This window comes from Radiomyces spectabilis (genome assembly GCF_025331425.1).
Source record: "Radiomyces spectabilis strain NRRL 2753 chromosome Unknown BYT42scaffold_1, whole genome shotgun sequence".
In the NCBI taxonomy this organism is placed as follows: Eukaryota; Fungi; Mucoromycota; class Mucoromycetes; order Mucorales; family Radiomycetaceae; genus Radiomyces; species Radiomyces spectabilis.
In genome coordinates this window covers 983,853-1,006,119 of record NW_026251926.1, presented here as the reverse complement: position 1 = coordinate 1,006,119, position 22,267 = coordinate 983,853, and the positions used below count along the sequence as shown (strand labels likewise).

Sequence of the window (22,267 nt, the reverse complement as noted above, 5' to 3'; positions counted from 1 at the left end):
ACTCTTTTTGAAGTGATCACGATCCATTGCCACGAGAAAACTCAATCTTTATATGCTTCATAATCATTCAATAAAGGACTTTATCAGTTACGAACCATGAGATATGCAGTTACAGGAGGCCTTACCATCCAGAGGGCGAGTGGCTTATGGTCCAATGAGTGGGTGGCTTTTCCCCATGGTGGGCTGGGATTTTCCCCTTGCGACAAAACTTGATACTCCGCTCATTCAGATTGCACCTGTTTATTTTGTTCGTAATCCGACCTCCAAGGCAACTTGAGTGTCTGCTTTTCAATCCATTCATCATGGCCACACAACGAGTGTTTTCCAAAAAGTTTCTGGACAAACTGGTCAAGCCTTTGACAGAAGCTGATGTGAAGCCACAATTCGTTATCAACGAAGCCACAAATAAAGGTCACTGGCGACCACCGCAGGTCTCTCGACGCATTCAAAACGATCTTCGCAAAGCTTGTTTACAGCAAAACATTGATCCCTTATCCATCGGTCTTCCTTCCAAGACCGCACCCAAGCCACTCCGTTACAAGCCTAACAAACTCGAGAAACACGAACGCATGCGCGCCGAAAGACAAGAAAAGATTCGCAAGAATCTCGAAAATATGCCCAAGACCATTCAGGGATGGAAAGAGGTAAATTGTCCCTACGTTAAACCGACCATTTCTCTCATTTTGAATAATTACTAATGCTTGCCATCGTTTTTACTCACTCTTTTTATAACAGGACAAATTAAAAGAACTCGCCAAGCAGAAATCCTCCATGCCCTTTTAGACAACCTTCATATTTCCGATGTATTCAAACTATGTTTATTCATTGCAGTAACATTAAAAATCTATATTGCACCCTACCGTTGGTGCATTTGTACAGGAAAAAAAAAACATTCGGGGAATGGATGATGGATCAAAATAGACAAGCAAAATGAAAATGGGTATCAAACGATAGCAACCATGCCATTTATAATAGCGCCATCATGGACAAAAGCAAAGTACCAAACACAAGGCGGAGAGGAACGTGATGATTTGAGAGAGCGAGATTTTGGTCATTCATGGTTTTACCATCGGGGGAAACAATATCAATGCTGGCTGTGGCGGTGGTACCGGCCAACTGATTCGCGGCTGATGGTGTGGGATTATCGTTCACCGAGGGAGAACCATGAGAAGTATTGGAAATGAAAAACGCCCCGGAATAAGATCTGTTTACCATGCCAATTTGAATTAGTCTTGGACGCCTTGGTGACGGTGATGATTGCAAAGTGCACTTACATCTGGGTGTCATGGTAACGGATCGCAATTTTCCATGTTGCTGAAGAAGAGTCTTTCAAATTGTCGGGCACCTAATGAACGCCGCGAACTCAATGACAGTTGCCCAAAGGCAATCCATTGACATGCAAACCACTTACTGTCCAGAAATAGGCGCCCAAAGATCCTTTGAGTCCATCAACGATCTCTGCTTTTGTGTCTTGAGGACGATCGCCAAAAACAAGCGAAATTGCAATAGGCGAGTTGTCCTGAAGCTGGGACCAAGCTATACATTCAATTATAACATGATTAGTCCATTGGAACAGCATTTAGATAAACTATAAAAAAATTACCAATGACGTGACTAAAATAACAACACATGTTAATTAACGCTGACTGGGATCGTGGAGTAGTTATACTGTTCTACTTACTTGCGCCCAGGCTGCAGTGTGCTGTTTGCGGAAGGGCTGCTGACTTTGAGGGTGGTATTATCAGGCTGATCGGCTGTCACAGGAGCAGCTACAGCACCGAGCGTAGGATAGCAAGCGGCCACAACAATAGTAATCAGAGTGGTAAATTTCATGGTGTTTTGGGTAATTAGAAAATAAAAGAACGCTTATATGATAAAACAAGATACGAATGAAGAATGGCCATGGAGCGTAGATCAGGTTTGCATTTATACGTAAAATGAATTTTAGCTTTTCGAGTTAAACTCTGCTACCCATGTTACACAGTTTTCACATGTCGATGTGCCACGTTTTTATGTCATTGTGTTTTTTTTGTCATGGCAGTCCTGAGCTTTTTTTTTATCATCATGTCCCAACCATTTCCCGATGTTTACCGTTTCTGATTATTTAATCACTATCGGTTCATTACCCAGATGGTTCCGTAAAAGCACCAAGCTTCCGTTATGGTAAACGCGTCTTTGGATGCACCAAGCAACAAGCTCAATGCGATCCATGTTACGTCGTCTGTCCCACGCACATCGTTATTTTGCCCAAAGCGGGCATTTTTTCTTCTTTTGTTTTCTGCAAATGCTCATGATGTTTTCATTCATCGTAACACGCTCTTTTCTTCTGACATATGCTTTTATTGACGACGATGATGATGGCGAAAAAAAAAAAAAAGACTATTATACATCCAAATGACCCAGCTCGGTAAACAGATAATCGACTTCATCCGACATATCTTGCTTCTTTGCCTTTTCTTTGTTGTCATCGGATGGAGGAGATTGGTTATACACGGAAGAAGGTGACGAGACAGAAGGTGAGTGTGTGTGTTGTGATGCGGAAGGGGATGGTGAAGGTGAAGGTCGTAGTTTGGCGGTGGGGGTCGGCACATCCGTCGCCAACTTTTTACCTTCGGCAAACAGATTTTCAAACAATTCGCGACCCAAGCTCTTGGTTCGTTCTGTGGTGGATTGCACCAAGCGGAATGTGTCGACAAAACCGTGATCAAAAAACATCTCAAGACATTCATTGGTTAAAATGATCATCCGAAAAGATGGTTCGGCAATTTCCACCGTTTTGGATGACAAGGACGCATCGAGTTGGCTGAATCGTTGCACAGGCGTCGCTGATGGATCAGTCATCGTTAATTCTGCCAACTGTCGGGCCAACTCGGCTTCCTCGGGTTCCTCACCACGGGCAATTTCTGATTGCTCATCGCTGTGTACCACTAAACTGCAAATGGCATCCCAAGCCAAGTCCGGTTTATAGTATCGGAAGAGCCACAACAGCTCTTTGGCCATCGCAATGATATCTGCATTCCGAAGTAATCCATCTTTATCCTCGTCATACAACTTGAAAAAAAATCCGATATGTGACATCAAGTCCTAAAAAATCATTACAACTGATGATGAATAACGCGACCAAATAAAACCACCAAGAAACGGAAGGCGGATGGCGAGGAACTTACACCGTGCAAAATTTCGCTTAATCCAGTTACTGCTCCTTGGAAATCGATGCCTTGTTCATGATCCAGCTTGAAATATTGATAGAGCCTAGCGATGAATTGCCTTCCCACTTGTTTGACGGCTTGCTCATCTGAAGTGTCGTCCATCACTTTGAGCTTTCCCCATGATGTCATGCTGGCCAACATGCGTTGAAACGTATCCAAATTCATCCGTGTTTCCGGTTTATCGTCCTGTTGCTTTGAATAATACAGTGCTCCAAAAAATTTGTCATACACCGTCGCGATATCATCTTTGCTAAATCCAGCCGTGTCATTCAGATGACGAATAGCCGATCGCTTCGTGTAAGATTCAATTCCAGCCACCACTTTCAGCTGGTTCGTGCGTCGCAGCTCCGTCACCAGTTCATCTGTTACCATGGCAAACTCCCGGTACTGTCATATGTCATTCCATCAGTCATCTCTTTTTTTTGTCACAGCAAATGATGAAATTGATAAACTTACAGCTGTCAACATCACCTCGTTGAATTTCTAAAATCAAGAAATAACATATGTTAGACATCATGATCGTATGGGTACAAGCTTGCTTCATGACTGTTTGTATGGCCCTCTTACCGTCAGTCGCTTGTTCCTTCCACTGCTTGTTTCATGTTCGGTAGGGCTATCCAACGAGGTGAAAAAATCTTTGAGAATATCCAGGAACGCTCCATCATCCTTTGTCTGCAGTAATTCTTCGCCATTTAACTTGAGAACAGCTATTCATATCATATATGCGTAAATTTAAAAATACTCGTATTGACCACGATGCAACATCGCACATACCAAGCCTACAAAAACGTTAGCACGGTGTTACTGAATGTGACAGAGCAAGAGCGCCCTTACCCAATTTGAAATAGAATTCTTGGCCCTTCCATGAACAAACAATCAAGGACACGAAATGCAAATAACAATGGCATAGAATTGATATACAAACTCAAGAACCACGGTAGACATGCTACGGATAATTGAACGTCGGTCTTCTTGAAATGATTCCATAATAACGGCATCGTCTTTTCCACCAATTGCTCGAAAATAATTTGATCTAAAAGTGCGCCATACATCGATGTGCTGTAAAAATGATGCATCAGCCTGACATCCATCTCGTAGGGCCTTTCTTCGGACTTGCCTGTAATAACCAGGACACATGCGATCTACCAGGGTATTGAGGATCCAAAACGCTTGTTCTTCAGATGTGTAACTATGGAATGCTGTAAGTCGCGGTCATCGTTAGACTACGAGCAGTATAGTTTCACCACATACATAAGCAACGCTGATGTGACAATGTTCATGGCCTGGCAATAACCCAATTCCGGATTTTTCCACGAGTAAGCAGTCAATACACGTCGTAATCGGTTGATGCCTTCTGGTTTCTGATACGCCGAGTATTCCGGAAGCGATCTACTCGGTGAAAGAAGAAAAAATCAGAATTTTGGGAATCACCAACGACCCGAGAGGTTCTTCCATAACCGCTACAAGAAAATGGGAAATAACTTCATTGGTTCAACTTGCCTGTTGAGATCTTTCTCGATTTCTTCGGTAGATGTCGATGTTTGACCTTCATATTTTCGTAGGATATCTTCATAGACGCCTTGATTGGCGAAGCGCAAATAGATCGCTCCTGAGCACACTTCCCATAATTCGCCTCGCAGAGCGTTCGGAAGACCAACTCGTACAAGTTTACCAAAGGTTGGCTCCCGAACCATGGTCAAATTGCGCCCATTCTCTATTCAGGGAATAGAGTGAGTGCCAACACAGACACGTGAAAAGAAGATTATAAGGAACTGCATTCGATTAATGTGTTACCTAGGAAATAATGTGTCCAGAGTTTGGTTTTACCGCGATCTTTGTTCACTTTGGCATCACCAGGATATCCAAAGAGTAATCCAAGACCGCCTGCGGGTTCATCCACGTCGACAAGAACCGGTTCTTGCTTGTTCAACAACCGCTCGGATTCCAGGGTTTTTAAAAACGTCTTGAGAGCCGCGGTTTGCAATTGATCTTTGAGATGAATTGCAAATCGTTGACAAAATCGTTCACATGCCGTCTTTGGAGCCTACAGTAACTGACAGCGTCAATCAATCCGTCCTTTTTGATTTCCCCATGATGAAAAACAAGTTTTACGTGAAGTTGAAAAATATGCTCCATCTTGTGCCACGTGGAAATGGACAAGGCTGATACATAGCTGCCGGTATTAAGTCGTTCGACGCGGCGGATCGTATAGAGTGGGAATACAAGCCAGCAGATCGGTTGATGTTGCTGCGGTTGAGGCAACCGTAACATGGACTCAAACGTTATATACGCACCGGACAGATAGAGCCGACCTTGATACAGGGTCTTTTCCGGTGGAGGTGATCCTGACTTGGTTTTTGTATAATGAGGTTTCATGTACGTGACCTCGAGGGTATCAATCAACTCTTCCGTCAAAGGAAGTCGAAAATGCAAGCAGAAACTGTGGTTTCGCTTCTTGGCTGCTAGATCTTGTTTCAAGGGACTGATGAGTTGTCCTCCATCCAATGCGCGTCCAGCGACGGTTGTCTGATTGTCCACGATATCGCTCGGGCTGTTGGAAGCTCCCGGCGCGTCGCCTCCTGCATTCTTTAAAAGACGAAGCATGGCCTGACCTGTCAATTGAACCAGTAAATCGTACACCTATCACCCATTCAATACTCAATGTTCATTTTGGTGCTTGCTTGACCGCTCTGTTCGTCTCCAAAATTACCTCGTCGCGTTTGAACATGGTGGTGAAGAGGTACTACAAAGGTGTGGCAAGTAATCAGTATTGCATGTCCTGTGACACCGTAACAAGGCTTACTTCTTTTTTGTCCTTTGTGATGATGCGAAGATTATCAGAAAACAAACTCTTGGAATTTTCCTTCTTCAACTCTTGTACATCTTTGAGCTCGAGGAGAAATTTCTTTTCAACACCGAGCAATAAGGAATGAAATCCAAGATAATTCTCACTAATATACATCCATCCTTGTCGACCCGACCATGCACATGAATAATCTAGAGGTCGGAAAAAGTTAATATTTTCATGAGAATTTGCGACAATAGCACTTACAGCTGACGAAACGTTCTGATGGTGGAACGTCGAATAATTGACGGAACGTGCGGGATGCATTGCGTACATTTTCATCCGTAGATAGTTCATCCGTTGCCGTATCTGGGAATCAAAATACAACATTTAATGCCAAACAAAAAAACATGCATGAAATCATGTTGCCATCGATATACATACCTGTGTGCGTAACGATCATATTCATCTTCTCCACCACCCATTCTTCCTTTTGGAATGGTTCATCAATGTTATCAAGTTCGGGGATCATATTATTCTGTATCCAACTCCATGCAGCCTCAATAGCATTTTCGCTCTCAGCTACCGCAATCTGTAAGCACGTTGTATTGACATCTCTTTGAAATAATATGCGGAAAGGCGGTTGTTTTGTGTCGAACCTATTATTATTATTTTTTGACCCAACCGTGGTCGGAATTATGCAAAAACGTTAAAAAAGCCATGAAGCCAAGACTACAAATATTTCGCTTACACATTAGCAATGGTGTTCAACAAGTTTTTGAAAATCGGATTTCCCGGTGCTTGGGATCGTTGCAGTAAAAAGTTGTCCTCTTGGCGCACGGTGACCCACGTTAATGTCATGGTAATGTCCGTAGGAGTTGGCAACGTGAATACCTAGGCGGAACCCCACATGATAACGTTAGACATTTCCCCCCCCCCAAAAAAAAAACCAAGCACTGGGTGTTTTTTACATGTCGAGGTACTCCTGCGGTTGTCTCGTTGGCTGCCATGGAGGGAAATGGTTATTGTTCGCTCGTAATTGTGAATGGTTTCTGCGGGCAGGAAAGTTACTGTGAGCTTGTAATGAATTTCATTCGTTTCAGCAGTCCCGTGCGCGCTGAGCTGCACCTTCCAAAGTCAGCGGTTTTTTTTTTTTTTTTAATTGCTTGCAACTTTTTCATGGCAAACAGAACACATGGACTGGACAACACAGTGCATTTTTTTTATATCTTTTCGCGCCCATGATACACTATCTTAATCTTATTTGCCAAAAAAAAAAGCTAGTCTGGACAGAAGAATCAGCTGATGCATTGCCGAGGAAAAAAAGATGCGATGCTGCTTTTTGCGGGCCTGGAACCAAATTACTAAAGTGCAATCATGAGCAACGTATAATGCAAACTGAGTATGGGTTGAATCAAGAAAGCTTGTGAAAAGAACGACCACATTTATTATCTGCCATAAAATCGGTATTATTTATCACTGTTGTAAGCAGCTTGTTTGCTACTACTAGATAACGCGGTTCATGTACTGGAATGTTCTTTGCCCCCTACTGCGAAAGATTGAACATGCTACAAGAGGCATACTGCTCAATATATATTGTGTGAACTTAATTCGCAAGGTTAAAAAGCATCTCAACGAATATGAAAACACCGATTGTTGATCTGACCCATGTGTTCTCATGGATATTACTTGCTTTTCGCATGGTTTCAGATAGGGTGGAACGGAAAAAAATCAGAGCAAAAAAAAAAAAAAAAATAGTTCAAGAGATGGGGCACTTCTCCTCTTACAGTAAAATGAGTGGCAATGACGAAATTTGGGAGTGGAATGTTGCAAAGCACTAGACGATCCATGCGACGACTACCGTAAGAGGAATATCGTTTACTGAGCAAATCCAGAAAGTCGTACAACTTGTGAAGTGTTTTGCTCTATCCGGCTTGCCGGTAATGCAAGATAAGCAGCTATCTATGCAGTTAATCTTTATTTTTTATTTGTATTTAAATCGTAACTGAAGACACGAAAATGGGAGTTGCCATGACATTTGACGGGACCGAAAAAGTCGTGTTCCAAAACTTGTGTCCAGGAAAAGAGAAGCGTAAAGGCGGTATATGTGAGAGAGGTATATTGGATGGGGCGAGTGAACCACCCTGAAGAACGGCTAGAGAACAAACTCAACGGGGTTTCCGTATAAAGCCAAGAACATGTTTCAGGTCTCCACAAGGAAAAAGTCACGAATGATCCAAAATTTACCATAGGAACACTCACCATTTTTATTTGAGCACATTTTTCTTTCCATCAAACGAATTGGGTACCATGAGGTTCTTTGTGGTTGTCCTGTGTTATTCTTCTATCTCAGAAACTGCGACGAGGGTACAGTACGTCTGAAGAGCTCAGTGAATTTGTTTGTTGTTGGTGGATGGACCAGGAACGGATAATTCTCCGATTTCACACTATCCCTAATGAATTACAATTTTCTAAACCCGTCAACGTGCACCTATCAGATCGCTTCAAACTATCTCGATGACGGAACAAATCATAACTTTATGCAGAATCCCGCTGCAACTTTTTTAAAAGAAGCGTAAATTATTTTTTTCTGATTTCTGCACATTTTTTTTTTCTTTTATTACATTATATACACACACCTCGTTTATACTTTTTACTTGCCAATTCCCCCTCTCTTTTTTTTGTATTATAATAAAATGGCTGAAGCGAAAATGAAGATGCTTTCACAAAAAGAAGTATCTCAACACAATACAAAAGGTAAACCTCTCACCCCACATATTGTGTGAGTTTTGGCCATTGTTTGCTAAAAATTGGGCGGTTGATGGACATAGAGGATCTGTGGGTGATCATTCATGACAAAGTCTATGATCTTACCCAGTTTTTACCCGATCATCCTGGTGGACAGAGTATCATCTTAAAGTACGCTGGCCGTGATGCCACGAATGCCTTTGATCCTGTTCATCCACCCGATATTATATCCCGTTACCTCACCGCCGATGTTTGCATGGGTGAAATTGATGTGTCGACCCTGGAGAACGAGCAAAGAGAAGAAACAGAAGAGGAGAAACGGATCAAACTCGCAAGAGAAAATATGCCCAAGATCGAAGAAATGTACAATTCCTTCGATTTTGAATGTAAGTGGGGAATCAAGAAAAACCGGTGTATCCTACTTTAAAGATAGCTTACCGGTTTTTTTTTAGCTATTGCCAAGACGATCCTCAAAGCTGAAGCATGGGCTTATTATTCGTCTGGTGCGGACGACGAGATTTCCATGCGGGAAAATCACAACGCTTTCCATCGTATTTGGCTACGTCCACGTGTGATGGTCAATGTGAAAAATATCGATACAACAGCCCCCATGTTGCGGACTACCTGTTCCATGCCGCTCTACATTACTGGTACTGCACTGGGTAAATTGGGTCATCCCGAAGGCGAGGTTGTCTTGACACGCGCCGCGGCCGATGCCAACATCATTCAAATGATCCCCACGCTGGCTTCCTGTTCTTTTGATCAAATTGTGGATGCAGCCACGCCTGAACAAACACAATGGTTGCAACTGTATGTCAATTCAGATCGTGAAGTCACCAAGAAATTTATTCAGCATGCCGAAAAGCGTGGTGTCAAGGGACTCTTCGTCACCGTCGACGCTCCTCAATTAGGTAAAGTTTATCCCTTGTGAACCTTTCCAGAAAAATGTGGACTCACATGTTTTGAATGTTTTTTGTCAGGTCGACGTGAAAAGGATATGCGATCGAAATATTCGGATGAAGCTCCCGGTGAAATGGAAAACAAAGATCAAGATGTGAATCGTGGGGAAGGTGCTGCTCGCTACATCAGTACTTTTATTGATCCTTCACTCAACTGGGAAGATTTGAAATGGCTTAAATCCATTACCAAGATGCCTATCATGTTGAAGGGTATTCAGACTGCCGAAGACGCCGTGTTGGCGGCTCAGCATGGATGCCAAGGTATTGTTATCTCTAACCACGGTGGTCGCCAGCTTGATTTTGCTCCGTCGGCTATTGAAATCCTGCCTGAAGTGATGGATGCATTGCAGAAAGAAGGCCTGGATAAGGATTTCGAAGTATACATTGATGGTGGTATTCGTCGCGGGTCCGATATTTTCAAAGCCATTGCTTTGGGAGCCAAGGGAGTCGGTATTGGTCGTCCAGCACTGTATGCCATGGCCACTTACGGTGACGCCGGCGTGAAGCGTCTCATTCAATTATTGAAAGATGAACTTGTCATGTGTATGCGACTCATGGGCGCTCCTACTCTCGGTCACATCACCAGGGACATGGTTGATATCCGAAACCTTAAAGATCACTTTGTACAAAGCCCGACCGACAACCTTAGTGGCTCTTCCTACGAAAAGATGATTCCAAGAGGCCTGCTGTCCAAGCTTTAACTCTAATTTAATGATATCAATGAATTCAATCCATATGTACCGTGAATAAAGGTCTCTTTTTGATGATACTGCAGAAAAACGAAAATATCTAAAACATTATACTGGGACCACCGAAGAAACCACAACAAAAAAGTTATCCTATTATCGTGATGATGACCATTATCAAATGTATATTGTCATGAAATAGCTCGATATTGATTTCGATGAGTTTGCCGCTAGGCATAAACAGATACTCGCATCTTACTGTTAAGTCATGGCCGCCAAAAAGAATGCAAAGACTACTGTTACCAACCCGTCCAACCATCATCCTTGAAAATCGCATAAGTAGCCAACAAATGAAGAAGACACGGGTGACGCAATTTTTCTAGTTGATGCGTCTCTCACGGTCTTTCCACAGCTCGTTACGCAAGACGAATTTCTGGATTTTTCCGGTACTATAAAGAAAAAAGTAAACATCAACTGAAAAAAAAAAAATTTAAATACGATAAGGTAAGATACCTAGTTCTGGGAATAACGTCAACAAATTTTATCTTTGAAGGGCACTAAAAATTACGTTATAAAGGTGAGCGAGGTATTTTTAAAGCATATTTGACTTGAAACTTACCTTGAACCCTGCGAGTCTTGACCGGCAGTGTTTGATAACTTGATCGTCGGTGAGAGATTGGCCCTTTTTGATCACGATAAAGGCATAGGGTCGTTCACCCCAACGATCGTCTGGACCAGCCACCACCGCACTAGGATACCATTACGTAAGCCCAAATCACAGCCTGCGTTGTCTATTTTGCTTGCACATTGGTCGTAGCAGGTCACGTTACCATTCTAGTATTGGCTCCAGCTCCATCAAGGTGTTTTCAAGTTCGATTGAAGAAATATTCTCTCCGCCAGAAATAATCAAATCCTTGCTTCGATCTACCAGCTCAATCGTGCCGTCTGGATGCTGCACGGCCAAATCGCCGGACCAAAACATGTTATTCCGAAATGCGACCCTGGTCGCCTCAGGATCACGAAAGTAACCTGACATGAGTTGATTGCCTGTGTAGCAAACTTCGCCGATGGTTTCTCCATCGCAAGGCACAGCCTTGCCCGTGTCTCTATCCACCACTTGCATTTCGTCCGTTACCACCATAGCGTGACCTTGACGCGCTAAGTGACGATATTGCTCGGACTCTGGTAGATGGTCAATTATCGACGGCTCATACGTAACGGTACTTGGACCATGGGTTTCCGTCAATCCGTAAATATGGACTGGATGAATATTCAACGCTCTCATCCTCTTGATCACGGAACCTGCCAAAGGCGAGCCTGGTAATGGGGTAGTGGTTGGGTCAGTAAAATGATGGCCTTCCCTTGGGAAAAAAATTCAAAGTCGGTCTGGAACCCCCACCTCCCACCATGACGGTCACTGGTCGTGGCAATCGATGAGCCAGACTATGGTTAATGATTTCCGCCTGCACGGTTGGCGCACCACCATAGTGTGTCACACCGGCTTCTTCAAACAGTTTCCAGATAACACCATAATCCATCTTGGCCAGCATCACCTGGGTTCCTATCCAGAGCGCCACAGTTAGTTCACCGTAGTGCATGGTGCCTAAAATTGCCCTTTCTCTGTATGCACTCACCGCCCGTAGCCACCAGCGCCCAGGGGTAAGCCCAACCTGCAAGCAAACAGTATGCAGTAAGCATTTGCTCATGCAGAAAAATTACGAGAATGGAAATGGAAAGATAAGATGAACAAACCATTGCAGTGAAACATGGGAACGGTGAACAAAAAGACGCTGTGAAAGGTTAGATTCATATGGATAATGTCAGCGATGGCTGTCATGTAGCCTCCGCGATAAGTGGCTTGCACCCCTTTGGGGCGTCCCGTCGATCCCGATGTGTAATTTACGGAAATGGTGTCGGTTTCTTTCGGTTCCACCCAGATTTCATACCAACTTTTTTGATGCATGCCCGTAGTCAGGGTCTGGTCATACGGGTTATTAGGACTGTCAGCCACATGAATAAGTTTCAGATGTTGTTTGGCTTTTTCCGACAACTGATCAAGGAATATGTCTTGCACAAGCAGCACGGTGGTGCCAGAGTGGTTGAGAATGTATTCGATTTCCGCCGAGGCCAACCGCGTATTGAGAGGTACCGTGATAGCGCCAATGGCAGGAACGGCGTAGTGTGCCTCCACTACTGCAGGGAGATTCTGGCATAAGATCCCCACTCGATCGCCTTTCTTGATTCCCATGTTCAAAAGGACGTTGGCCAGACAAAGACATCGTTCAGCCAAGGTGGCATAGGTATACTTTTTCTCGCCGTCGATGACCGCTACCTTGTTGGGATACGTTTGGGCACTACGCAGCAAGAACCGGACTGGGTTCAGAGGTGTCATGTACGGCGGAAGATCCGGATGATGCGGCACCCGTACTATTAGAAACCATAATGTGTCCTCAGTAAGTATAAACCGGGGTGGTTTTATTTTCCATAACGAAAAAAAAAAAAAGAAAATGTCATCCTCCTACGTGACGAAGACGTATCGGTACTCGCCAAATGATGTCGAATCTGGTTCACGCGTTTTTGAACTTGCATCACTGGTAAAAAAAACAACAACAGAAGAAAAGAAAAGGGACAAAAGAAACGATAGTTTTGAGTACGTAAGTTGAACTGCGTGTGATATTCCCACCAGATGACCGATTGACTTTTTTTTTTTTTTTTTTTTTTTTTTTTTTTTTACTTTGTGCGGCATGAAAAAACCGTAACCCGCAAGTGCCATAATTATAACTCCGCCAATGTTGGGTCACTGCTGTATCACTTATCTCTTTTGCGCCCTCACCTCAACGTAAGCTTGACTTATCTACCATAACCACGATATGCCTCCTCTTTCCTCTTTGTCAACCAAGCCTTATTTTTCTTTTTTTGTTATTCCTCCTTTTGTGGAAATTATTATTCAGCACGCTGAGTTTCCAGAATGCTATCATCGTTTGTCGAGATCAAGTCCTTTTCCGCTGGCACCCCTGTGCCGCCATAAAGAAATAAAGGCAACTTGCAAACAACATTCAATTTTTCTGAGACTAACCATAAATAAATGAATGGGTACTTATTGACAATGAGGCAACTCCCTTTGCGTTCCCTGGGCTCCTCATTTATCGACCTTTTTTTTTCATCGATAAACACCCTTGGCTGCTATTCACCGCATGATAACCAAAGAAAAAAGAGTTGGTTTCACAAGCATGAAGACAAGTGTGTCTAATGAATGATGGATAATTACATGCACATTAGCAATTGTTGCTTGGAATTTATCAATGTGAGTTTCATAACTATCAGAGAGGGAACTACTGCGAGAATTACATTATCGCTCCTCCTACTGGTTCTAGAAACAACATTTTCTGGTGCTGGTTACGTTGGGAATGACGATACTCCTCGTTACAGGATCCCTTCCTTTGGGATAATGCTAAGGAGCCATTGATTACGCGTCCATTTTTTTTCATCAGGGAACGCCTTGAAGAAAATGTAGGCAAGGGGCCTTGGATGCAAAACCGTATCGCAAATGTACGTCATAGAACCCTGAATACGACCTACTTCCGGTTGACCGAAAATAAGGATGATTTGACAAGCCAACGAAGGAGAGAAACCATCCCTCATATCAACTGAAAGCATCTAGATGTTCTGGATACAAATGACCCTGCCATCCAAACGTTCCACAATCCAATAATGACGAAAAAAGCAAAAAAGTGGTTCTTCTTGTGGGGAAATTGTGTTTTGCCTTTTCTGTCAAAGGAGAGAATTCTGAATTTTGGAAATTCGTCATTGCCAGAAAAACCGGTTTTTGCGGGGGATGATATTTTACTCCTCGAGAGATGATCCATTTCCATGATTTCTCAGTGTGAGCTTTTTTTTTTTTTTTTTTTTTTTTTTTTTTGGTATTCTCTCTCTCTCGCTACAAACAGCCCATGCCTATGCCTCCGGGATAAACTCTTCTTTTTAATGACCTTTTTTTTTGTGAGGCAACACTACGATACCAATTCAATCTCAGCTGTGAGGCGGAGTCGGGTTGGCTGCCCAACGAAATGAAAAAAACAACACCGCACGGGAAGCTTACTCATTTGTATGTGACAAATTAAAGAGATGGTATCTGCCAAAAAAATGGTCAGTATGGGTGACAAAGAGACAAATTTTGGACTCTTTTGATCCAATGACGCTTTATTTTTCTCTTGGCATTCAACTCTCTTTGTTTTACCAAGGTTCTTGGCAAAAAAAAGAAAATTTGTCTCAAGAAAAAGCGATGATAAGAAATAGATGGTCAATGCACTTTATATTCTCGAGCGATGCACCCCGTCGAAAGATCATTCCAATCGTTTGGTTGAATTTGAATTAAAAGATGATCGATTGTTTTGACAGTTGATCATAGTTTATCTGTTCCCAAGAATAACAGGCGCGAATGAAAAAAAGCAATTAAAAAACAGAGTTCGAGTGGCTAAAAATATCATCCGGCGGTTTGTTCATGATCGTCCATGTCCATTGCCTAATTTGGATAATGGCGGTGTGTGACTTGAACGGCTAAGACAATCGTGCGCAGTGTGAGTGCAAAAAAGTTGGGATAAGATTTCCTTTTTTTCTTTTTCCTTCCATCTCGAACTCGTTCACCAAAAAGCCCAATTTCAACAGCTTTCTAATTGAACGTCATCATGTCCAGTTTAGTATCTTGGGAGTCGCAATTGACTCCACAAGAACGTCACGTTTATGCACAATTATTCAAAAAGGCCAGTCAGAGCAAACCGGGCATCGTTACTGGCACTGAAGCCGTGCGTTTCTTTGCGTCATCCGGTGTACCCAACGAAATTCTTTCAGAGGTTGGTTCTGAACCAATGGCAGCTATACCATGCATATATTTTTTATGCTGACTCTTTCTTTTTCGGCGTGGTGGCTAGATATGGGAGACAGCCGACCGTGATAATGTCGGCTACCTTACGCCCGAAACGTTTTCCATTGCTTTGAAACTCATCGCTTGTGCACAACATGGCCAGGAAGCCAAGGATCCTATTCTCTCGACGCGTGAGTAGAAAATCTGGGGTAAAGCATTTTGACGGGGACGCAGCACTGATACCTGTTATGGGCTGTAGGTGTTCCTCTGCCTCAATTTGAAGGGTTCAAACCGGACATCGTTGCCAGTCCTCATCGAAACGACAGTCAAACCAGCAATACAGCAGCCACCATTATTCAACCTGCCGAACGCGAAAAGTATGCATCCATTTTTAATGTTCATCATCCCGTGGACGGCGTGCTGGATGCCGAGAAAGCCAAAAGCATCTTTTTAAAATCGAAATTACCGACCGATACGTTGGGCCAGATTTGGTATGTACATCAAAAAAAAATTGGGGAACGGAGAAACAACGTGGTAATCCATCCATCATGTATTAACTGAAAAATATGGGAAAATCGAAAAGGAATCTGGCCGATGTACGTCGCTCAGGCGCATTGAATCAAACCGAGTTTGTCATTGCAATGCATTACATTGCTAAATTAATGGATGGCACCTTGTCTGTACTACCTACACAGTTACCTCCGAGCGTGTACGCCTCTGCCGGTGGTAATCCTGTGCCATCACCTGTTGTACGTCAATCCTCGGCCGAATTTACTTCGTCGCCCGCATTTCTACCTCGTCAATTGAGTGGACAGCATCCTGCACACACTCCGACCATTGCTCGACAAATGACAGGTATGATGACCCCTCCTCAACGATCGCAAACCATCGACTCGCTCGGCACGATGGCTTTCGGCTCTGCGGCCGCTATGGATACACCGACGCAATGGGACGTGTCGGCGCAAGAAAAGGCCCAGTTTGATGCTTTCTTTGACAAGATCGATACGCAACGGACGGGATTTATGCAAGGAAAAGATGCTGTGGAATTCTTCAAGAACTCACGATTACCCGAAGCGGACTTGGCTCACATTTGGGACCTGGCGGATATGCAACAACGAGGTCGATTGTCGCGTAACGAATTTGCCGTTGCGATGCATTTGATTCATAAGCGGCTACGTGGCGAAGCCTTGCCTTCGTCTTTGCCACAAAGCTTAATTCCCCCAAGTCCCCATGTGCCATTCATGCCCAGTCCCTCCCCTGCACCCGCACGAGCATTTTCCGGTAATGAACTTCAACGCGCAGCAACCATGGCAGCACGGCCGTCACCTAGTTCACTCACCGTAGATCCATTCAATCCTTCGTCTTCTCGAGGTAAGCTAAGAGGGGAAAAAAAAAGGAAGAAAGGACGAATCGGGAATAAGATTTTCGGGCGGTTTGATGGAGAAGGAAAAAAAGATTCAAGATGAACGGTACTGATATAGTCACCAATGTCCTTGTATGATGGTAGGCACGTCTCTCATGGATGATCAGGATCTGTTGGGCGATTTCGGTAATAACGAGCAATTGACGCAAGAAACGAACCAAGTAAACCAAATGCAGAACCAAATGGCCGATTTGAGAAGGGCAACAGGAGAAGTCAAGACTCAGAAACTGACGGCTGAACAGACACTGGAGCAATTGGCGAAACAAAAGCAGGAATTGCAAGCGCAAATGGCTCAAGTCCGATTAGCTCACGAGACCGAAGTCAAGGATTTAAATGAATTGCAGGAAAAGCTGCGGCAGGAAGAACCTGCATTCGTGCAGGTGAGAGACGAGCACGATGCCGCGCAGCGCGAATTGCTGGAAGTCCAGAATCAGATTGCCCAGCTCAAACAGACGTTGGAAAATGGTCGTGCTGAAAGTGAGAGTCTCCGTCACCGTGTGCATGACATTCAAGTGGAAACGACTCAATTGGTGCAAGAATTGGAGGATTTACGTTCTCAGGTGAAACAGCAGGGTATGATGCTCGATATCAATCGACGCCAAGTGACTGCGTCCGAACAAGATCGTGATCAAGCAAAGCGTGATTTGGACGAATTTAAGGAAGTGCATGCTATTCAGGAGAATATGAACAAGCAGCCAGACCACCAAGGCCGGACATCTTCCACTGGAATGGAAACTCATGCTTCAGAGATCGCCGGTGCAACCCCTGCAACTGCCTCACCAGCACCAGCGTTACCCACTTCACCATCTGCATCGCAGACATTACCACAGCGACAAGATCAACAACCATCACCATCGCTCTTTGCCTCTCCTTTCGGCAATCCCTCTGAACCCTCGACCGGTTCGAATGATTTCTTTGACATCTTTTCGCCAAAGATGGAAGTCGCCGAAGCCAAGGCCCTGGAAAACGAGACTAAAGAACCGGCCATCAAGTCCCAGATTGAAACGCCAAAGGAAGAAAGTAGGACGAGCAGTGATGAGGGATCCAGCTCCTCGCAATCAGGGAGTAGCAGTGCCGGAACAGAAAGCGCTCAAAGTACGGAAAACAAGGAACCGCAGTCCACCACCGCAAGTGGAGGTGGTGCTGCTGCTGCAATGGATGACTTTGATGCCATATTTGGTACGTTCACTACCAATGATGCCGTGGCGCCATCCGAGCCAACTCATGGCGGTCATTCTGGATCCTCGGAAAACCACCCACCTGCTACCGATGGATTTGACCCCATTCATCATCAACAAAAAGAGGATGCAAAGGGCCCTACATCTGAGGATAAGGATTCAGTGAGTGAATATGAATCTCCTGCAAGCACTCCTGGTCGTACAGCTCGTCAGGCGCCTCCTCCTCCTCCACCGCCACAAAGTCGACACCATCACCGACAGTCTTCCGAAACCAAGGCTGCTGCAGCAATGACAACGCAAAAGAAACAACGTGCTCCACCTCCACCTCCACCAGCAGCACCAGCACCTGCACCTGCCAATGCATCGGCGGCGGCCAGTTCATCTACACCTACACCGGCCCAGAAACCGAATGAGGAACCGATGGAAGATGCCGAAGATGATTTTGAAAAGGCGTTTTCCAAAGAATTGAACGATGTGAAAATTGTGGATAAAGCTCATGAGCATGACTTTGATGATTTTGATGATGCTTTTTCTGCATTTGATCTCCCTAAAGAGCCTACGGTTCCCAAACCTGAAGCGGCTTCGTCAGCCTCGCCAGCCTCGCCTTCAAAAACCAATTGGGCTAGCAGTTTTGGTGGCTTCAATTTCCCTGATTTCGGCAGTAGTTCCACAGCAACCAAGATCACATCGAGTGCAACCCCGGCAACAAGCAACAAGATGAAGGACGAAGACGATTGGGATTCCATCTTTGGAGGTCCAGGCACATCCAAAGGCACGAATCAAGGCACTTCAGATAATAGCAACAATAATAATGCATCGATACCCATTGGTTTTGATGATGCATTCTCAAGCTTTGACGATGTTCAGGAGTCCGTGAATGAGAAGAAGGAGTCTTCCGTCAAAGGAGATAACAAGATTGAAGAACTGGTTAAAATGGGCTTTAACCGACAAAATGCCAAGGAAGCGCTTGACAGGTACGACCAAGACCTGACCAAAGCCACCAACTTCTTGTTAGATCAGTCAAGCAATTGATTGCACGTGTAAATCGTTCTTGTGTGTGTTCCCTTTTTTTTATTATTATTATTTGCTTCGCCTGAAACTCCTACTTTTTTTCCACAACCTTAATCATGTTAAATAAAGAAAAAGGAAAGAAAATGTCCTGATTTTTTGATATCGTGGAGATATTGGAGAATCCTTTATTTTCACTATTTTGATAATGTGGAGGAGTCTCCTATTTTGAATAAGCCTTGTTCTTCTTAATCGTGCAAGATCTTGAAGAATTCTTTCTAAATTCATTTTTTTTCAGGTTTTTTCTTTTCTGAAAAAAGATGGCAAAAAGGGACTTCTTTGGGGTTCTTCTTTTTCAGGTGTGCACCATGACAAAAAAAAAAATGCACGAGCGGCATTTTCATTGAGATGCGTCGCCACGCTAGACTTTTTTTTTCTTTATTCTACCACGTTCGCGAGAGTCTTTCCCAGCTTGAGAATCAAAGAATCTAAAAAGAGCAACAACCCCTAGAAAAAAAGGTAAAAAACTAGGCAACAAAAAAAACAAAAAAAACAAAAAAGCTTCTCGCAAATAAACTATTCGAATTTAGAGTTGTCAACATAACAAATGACAGCTTACCTTGTTGGTTAGAGGCGTAGAAATAAGAATAAGGAAAAGCGAGAAAGTACCTCCTAATGCATTTTTACTAAAGGAGGTAATATCGCTTGTTTCATGCCGGATTCGTATTGCCTCCTCCCTTTTGTCCAGTTTTCACCCATTTAGCATGCTGGGATCCTTTTTGTCGGTATCGAAGGGGATTCCTCTATTTAAGTAAATTGCCAGTCATCCGTGAATGTAAAAGCAGTGTTCTTGTACTGGTTTCTATCTTTTTTTTCGGTTTTTCTTTTTATATTCTTTCAACGGTTTAATTACTTGTCATTTCTCTTCTTTTTTTAATCTTTACTTGCTTGCATATATAACTTTCATCGAATGGCTCAACAATCCTATACTTCCATCTTGAAGTTTAATATTGATGGGCGTCCCTTTATGAAGGTGTGTAAAGAACCGGATTCCCTTCAGATCAGGCTGGGTTGACAGAGCAATCGTTCATCCCAGTCCCCACCATGGCAATGGCCAATACAACCTATTACAAAAAATAGGAATGTCATGATATCATTGACTGATTGCTACTTTTGGCATTTACAGGATATTCATGATTTATTTGGCGCATTAATTGTTCAAGTCCCACTGAGCGTCAACCGATACCTGTTCAAGAACTATCACCATACATTCACTTCCGATGATACGGTGGCAGCGCTTGGTTCTCTGAGGTTCTCTCACAGCGTTCGTGTCCATGACCCGGCCGATGAGTCCAAAGTTCAAGTCCGCACCGTCACTACCACATTTAATATGGCAAGAGATATGGCCAAGGCACTATGCCAACAGTTCTTATGGTCACGGTTACTGGAGTCAGCAGTGGAACCTAGCAACCGCAACTTTCGTGATAAAGGCATTTGGCGACTCACATGCAAAGGGCTCTGCATCTTTCAGGAATTCTGCATTCGCACCGGTGTGGATCTGGCTCCTTTTAGTGGCCACTTTGAATCCGTGCCTTCAACACAAGTGATTTTCCTCGACCGATCCGAAGATGACGATCAAATCCATTTCAATCGCTCCAAGTTGTCCGTCCTCTTCCGCGTCATGGTCACCAGTTTGCCCTTGGAAAGCGAGTCCATTACCCCCCGTTCCGTGAATGCCCTGCTGTCGGCCAATTTTGGCGCCAAAGCTTCCCGACACCCCCCCTCCCCTCCTACTTCAACATGTAACAGTGTGTTTAGTATTGAACTGCTACGTGATCCACAGTTAAACCTGGTCAACAACTGGATGCTCACGGCTTCATTTCCCGAGGTCCTGCCTACCAATTCCGAAACAGGCACTCGAATGCGAGCCATTTTCCCTTCTCAACTGTGCTGCGACTGGTTGCTGGAGTACTGTTCGATTGCGTCTCGAGACGAAGCCGAACTGTTGGCTAGAGAATTCTTGCGTCATGGATGGATCGATTACCTTGAAGGAGCCAAATCAGGTACTGATTTCTTGTCGACTTCCAAGACTACTCTGTTCATAATTACCAAGGCTGGCAAGAAAATTGTGACCGATCAATTGGCGGCCGCGGCCGCTGCAGAGACCGCGATGTGCGACCGAGACATGATGCCGCCCAGTCCAATTTCCACGGCGTCTGTTATCAGTAGCGATAGCGGTTCAAGGCCATTATCCGTTTGCAACGACGGCCCGGATGGCATTGACCAGTTTGGTAAGCGTCGTGCAAGCCATCATTCTCAAGCGGATTCGCTGTTATCGACACCTAGCGCCAAAGAAATTTCCCATGTCGACGGCAAAGAATGCAACTCGTACCGATTAAAGACGATTTTGGATAATCCCCAGCTAAGATCTTTATTCAAGGACTTTTTGCGGACCAACTTTTGCGAAGAAAATCTCGACTTTTGGATCGATTACACCAACTTAAGACACAAATGTCGTAACCAGAGTCCCGCGATGCCTTCACAGAACCAGCGCAGCTTATTGGAAGATGCCTACGATATCTGGACACGCTACTTGGCCCCCAAAGCACCTTTTGAACTCAATGTTGAACACTCGATGCGCCAGGAAATGGATCGTTTGGTTTCTTCTGTGATCACCGTTGTACAAACGTATTCGCCTGGTCAGATGAGTCCTACCATTGTCATTTCCCCGTTATCATCGTCTTCTCAAAGCTTAAGGATGATGCTGAAATGGTTTGACCGCGTGAACGAGCACATTTGCAGGCTAATGGCTTCGGACTCGGTTCCCAAATTTGTCAAGACCCAGCAGTACCGCGACCTCTGTGAGGAAGGAAAAGTCAAACGACCGATGTTCAATAAGCGGGATTCAGGCATGGCCGAATTCAAAGAGGACGATGAAGAAGACTACTACTCGGCCTCGATAAGCGAGATCGAATCACCAATGACTCCTTGCAGCCTGGAGCAAGCTTAACTGACTGGATGGCTGTGCTTTCCCTCAAAAATTGATACCCGCTCTCTACACTGTAACTTAATTTTTTATTTTTATTCCCTCCCCTTTTTCCATTGACTCATCTGCAAACCAGATTTCCCACCCCTTCAAAAAAAGTTATGTCTAGTCGATCAAAAAACAACTGTAATTTACATAATATAATCTTTTAAGTTTCACCTATCACATCCTTGGTCACTTTTTGCTGTTTTCTTTTGGTAATTTTTTTTTAGCATTCAGCGAGCTGAATATAGCTGTAGTATCCAGTAATCAGATACTAATGCTATTGGATTTGTGGTATGATCTATCCTTGAAGGCGGTGCACCATCATCACTGGGTAAATTTTCCGATTTGACATAGTAGTGTAATCGGTTTTTTCAATCTC

The 22,267-nt window shown here is 43.9% G+C and overlaps 10 protein-coding genes across 10 annotated transcripts; 5 read left to right on the top strand and 5 right to left on the bottom strand.

Moving 5' to 3' along the window:
• The first annotated feature begins 221 nt into the window (after positions 1-221).
• Positions 222-882, top strand: BYT42DRAFT_551709 (uncharacterized protein). Its single transcript, XM_051566297.1, has 2 exons — positions 222-644; positions 736-882. The coding sequence occupies exons 1-2, from the start codon at positions 303-305 to the stop codon at positions 781-783; spliced, it is 390 nt and encodes a 129-aa protein (XP_051428164.1). The 5' UTR covers positions 222-302; the 3' UTR covers positions 784-882.
• BYT42DRAFT_601250 (uncharacterized protein) lies at positions 883-1,880 on the bottom strand. Its single transcript, XM_051571025.1, has 5 exons — positions 1,682-1,880; positions 1,604-1,614; positions 1,412-1,536; positions 1,275-1,345; positions 883-1,204 (listed from the first exon to the last, which is right to left on the bottom strand). Exons 1-5 carry the CDS (start codon positions 1,831-1,833, stop codon positions 967-969), a joined length of 597 nt encoding a protein of 198 aa, XP_051428163.1. The 5' UTR covers positions 1,834-1,880; the 3' UTR covers positions 883-966.
• Positions 1,881-2,382: 502 nt separating this feature from the next.
• BYT42DRAFT_487889 (rab-GTPase-TBC domain-containing protein) lies at positions 2,383-4,903 on the bottom strand (the record flags this gene model as incomplete). The annotated part of the gene is made up of 8 exons (XM_051563838.1): positions 2,383-3,084; positions 3,168-3,596; positions 3,777-3,916; positions 3,984-3,988; positions 4,044-4,300; positions 4,323-4,398; positions 4,461-4,598; positions 4,692-4,903. 8 exons carry the CDS (start codon positions 4,901-4,903, stop codon positions 2,383-2,385), a joined length of 1,959 nt encoding a protein of 652 aa, XP_051428162.1.
• A 169-nt stretch (positions 4,904-5,072) lies between these two features.
• BYT42DRAFT_13531 (uncharacterized protein) lies at positions 5,073-6,270 on the bottom strand. The gene is made up of 3 exons (XM_051562216.1): positions 6,262-6,270; positions 5,920-6,206; positions 5,073-5,849 (listed from the first exon to the last, which is right to left on the bottom strand). The coding sequence occupies exons 2-3, from the start codon at positions 5,935-5,937 to the stop codon at positions 5,163-5,165; spliced, it is 705 nt and encodes a 234-aa protein (XP_051428161.1). The 5' UTR covers positions 5,938-6,206; positions 6,262-6,270; the 3' UTR covers positions 5,073-5,162.
• Positions 6,233-6,526, bottom strand: BYT42DRAFT_488388 (uncharacterized protein; the record flags this gene model as incomplete). Its single annotated transcript, XM_051563870.1, has 2 exons — positions 6,233-6,363; positions 6,439-6,526. The coding sequence occupies 2 exons, from the start codon at positions 6,524-6,526 to the stop codon at positions 6,233-6,235; spliced, it is 219 nt and encodes a 72-aa protein (XP_051428160.1).
• Positions 6,527-7,119: 593 nt separating this feature from the next.
• Positions 7,120-7,462, top strand: BYT42DRAFT_13539 (uncharacterized protein). Its single transcript, XM_051562217.1, has one exon. The coding sequence runs from the start codon at positions 7,236-7,238 to the stop codon at positions 7,422-7,424; it is 189 nt and encodes a 62-aa protein (XP_051428159.1). The 5' UTR covers positions 7,120-7,235; the 3' UTR covers positions 7,425-7,462.
• Positions 7,463-8,690: 1,228 nt separating this feature from the next.
• On the top strand, positions 8,691-10,402 carry BYT42DRAFT_609405 (FMN-dependent dehydrogenase-domain-containing protein; the record flags this gene model as incomplete). Its single annotated transcript, XM_051571260.1, has 4 exons — positions 8,691-8,751; positions 8,826-9,128; positions 9,195-9,653; positions 9,723-10,402. 4 exons carry the CDS (start codon positions 8,691-8,693, stop codon positions 10,400-10,402), a joined length of 1,503 nt encoding a protein of 500 aa, XP_051428158.1.
• A 364-nt stretch (positions 10,403-10,766) lies between these two features.
• Positions 10,767-12,976, bottom strand: BYT42DRAFT_609404 (putative long-chain-fatty-acid--CoA ligase; the record flags this gene model as incomplete). The annotated part of the gene is made up of 8 exons (XM_051571259.1): positions 10,767-10,836; positions 10,901-10,944; positions 11,007-11,136; positions 11,218-11,704; positions 11,787-11,948; positions 12,022-12,057; positions 12,140-12,814; positions 12,910-12,976. The coding sequence occupies 8 exons, from the start codon at positions 12,974-12,976 to the stop codon at positions 10,767-10,769; spliced, it is 1,671 nt and encodes a 556-aa protein (XP_051428157.1).
• A 2,010-nt stretch (positions 12,977-14,986) lies between these two features.
• On the top strand, positions 14,987-19,028 carry BYT42DRAFT_13414 (uncharacterized protein). Its single transcript, XM_051562211.1, has 5 exons — positions 14,987-15,237; positions 15,316-15,439; positions 15,508-15,739; positions 15,832-16,619; positions 16,756-19,028. The coding sequence occupies exons 1-5, from the start codon at positions 15,073-15,075 to the stop codon at positions 18,879-18,881; spliced, it is 3,435 nt and encodes a 1,144-aa protein (XP_051428156.1). The 5' UTR covers positions 14,987-15,072; the 3' UTR covers positions 18,882-19,028.
• Positions 19,029-19,393: 365 nt separating this feature from the next.
• On the top strand, positions 19,394-22,062 carry BYT42DRAFT_551698 (regulator of G protein signaling domain-containing protein). The gene is made up of 2 exons (XM_051566296.1): positions 19,394-19,890; positions 20,044-22,062. Exons 1-2 carry the CDS (start codon positions 19,828-19,830, stop codon positions 21,865-21,867), a joined length of 1,887 nt encoding a protein of 628 aa, XP_051428155.1. The 5' UTR covers positions 19,394-19,827; the 3' UTR covers positions 21,868-22,062.
• Positions 22,063-22,267: the final 205 nt, after the last annotated feature.

Excerpts from the sequence above, each read along its gene's own strand:
- BYT42DRAFT_551698 (XM_051566296.1), top strand. The coding sequence starts at position 19,828 with ATGGCTCAACAATCCTATACTTCCATCTTGAAGTTTAATATTGATGGG. Across the intron at positions 19,891-20,043 it reads ATGGGCGTCCCTTTATGAAG|GATATTCATGATTTATTTGG; the intron begins GTGTGTAAAGAA and ends TGGCATTTACAG.
- BYT42DRAFT_13414 (XM_051562211.1), top strand. The coding sequence starts at position 15,073 with ATGTCCAGTTTAGTATCTTGGGAGTCGCAATTGACTCCACAAGAACGT. Across the intron at positions 15,440-15,507 it reads GGATCCTATTCTCTCGACGC|GTGTTCCTCTGCCTCAATTT; the intron begins GTGAGTAGAAAA and ends TATGGGCTGTAG. Across the intron at positions 15,740-15,831 it reads GATACGTTGGGCCAGATTTG|GAATCTGGCCGATGTACGTC; the intron begins GTATGTACATCA and ends AAAATCGAAAAG.
- BYT42DRAFT_601250 (XM_051571025.1), bottom strand. The coding sequence starts at position 1,833 with ATGAAATTTACCACTCTGATTACTATTGTTGTGGCCGCTTGCTATCCT. Across the intron at positions 1,346-1,411 it reads TGGGCGCCTATTTCTGGACA|GTGCCCGACAATTTGAAAGA; the intron begins GTAAGTGGTTTG and ends GGCGTTCATTAG. Across the intron at positions 1,205-1,274 it reads CGTTACCATGACACCCAGAT|ATCTTATTCCGGGGCGTTTT; the intron begins GTAAGTGCACTT and ends CATGGTAAACAG.
- BYT42DRAFT_551709 (XM_051566297.1), top strand. The coding sequence starts at position 303 with ATGGCCACACAACGAGTGTTTTCCAAAAAGTTTCTGGACAAACTGGTC. Across the intron at positions 645-735 it reads CCATTCAGGGATGGAAAGAG|GACAAATTAAAAGAACTCGC; the intron begins GTAAATTGTCCC and ends TTTTTATAACAG.
- BYT42DRAFT_13539 (XM_051562217.1), top strand. The coding sequence starts at position 7,236 with ATGATACACTATCTTAATCTTATTTGCCAAAAAAAAAAGCTAGTCTGG.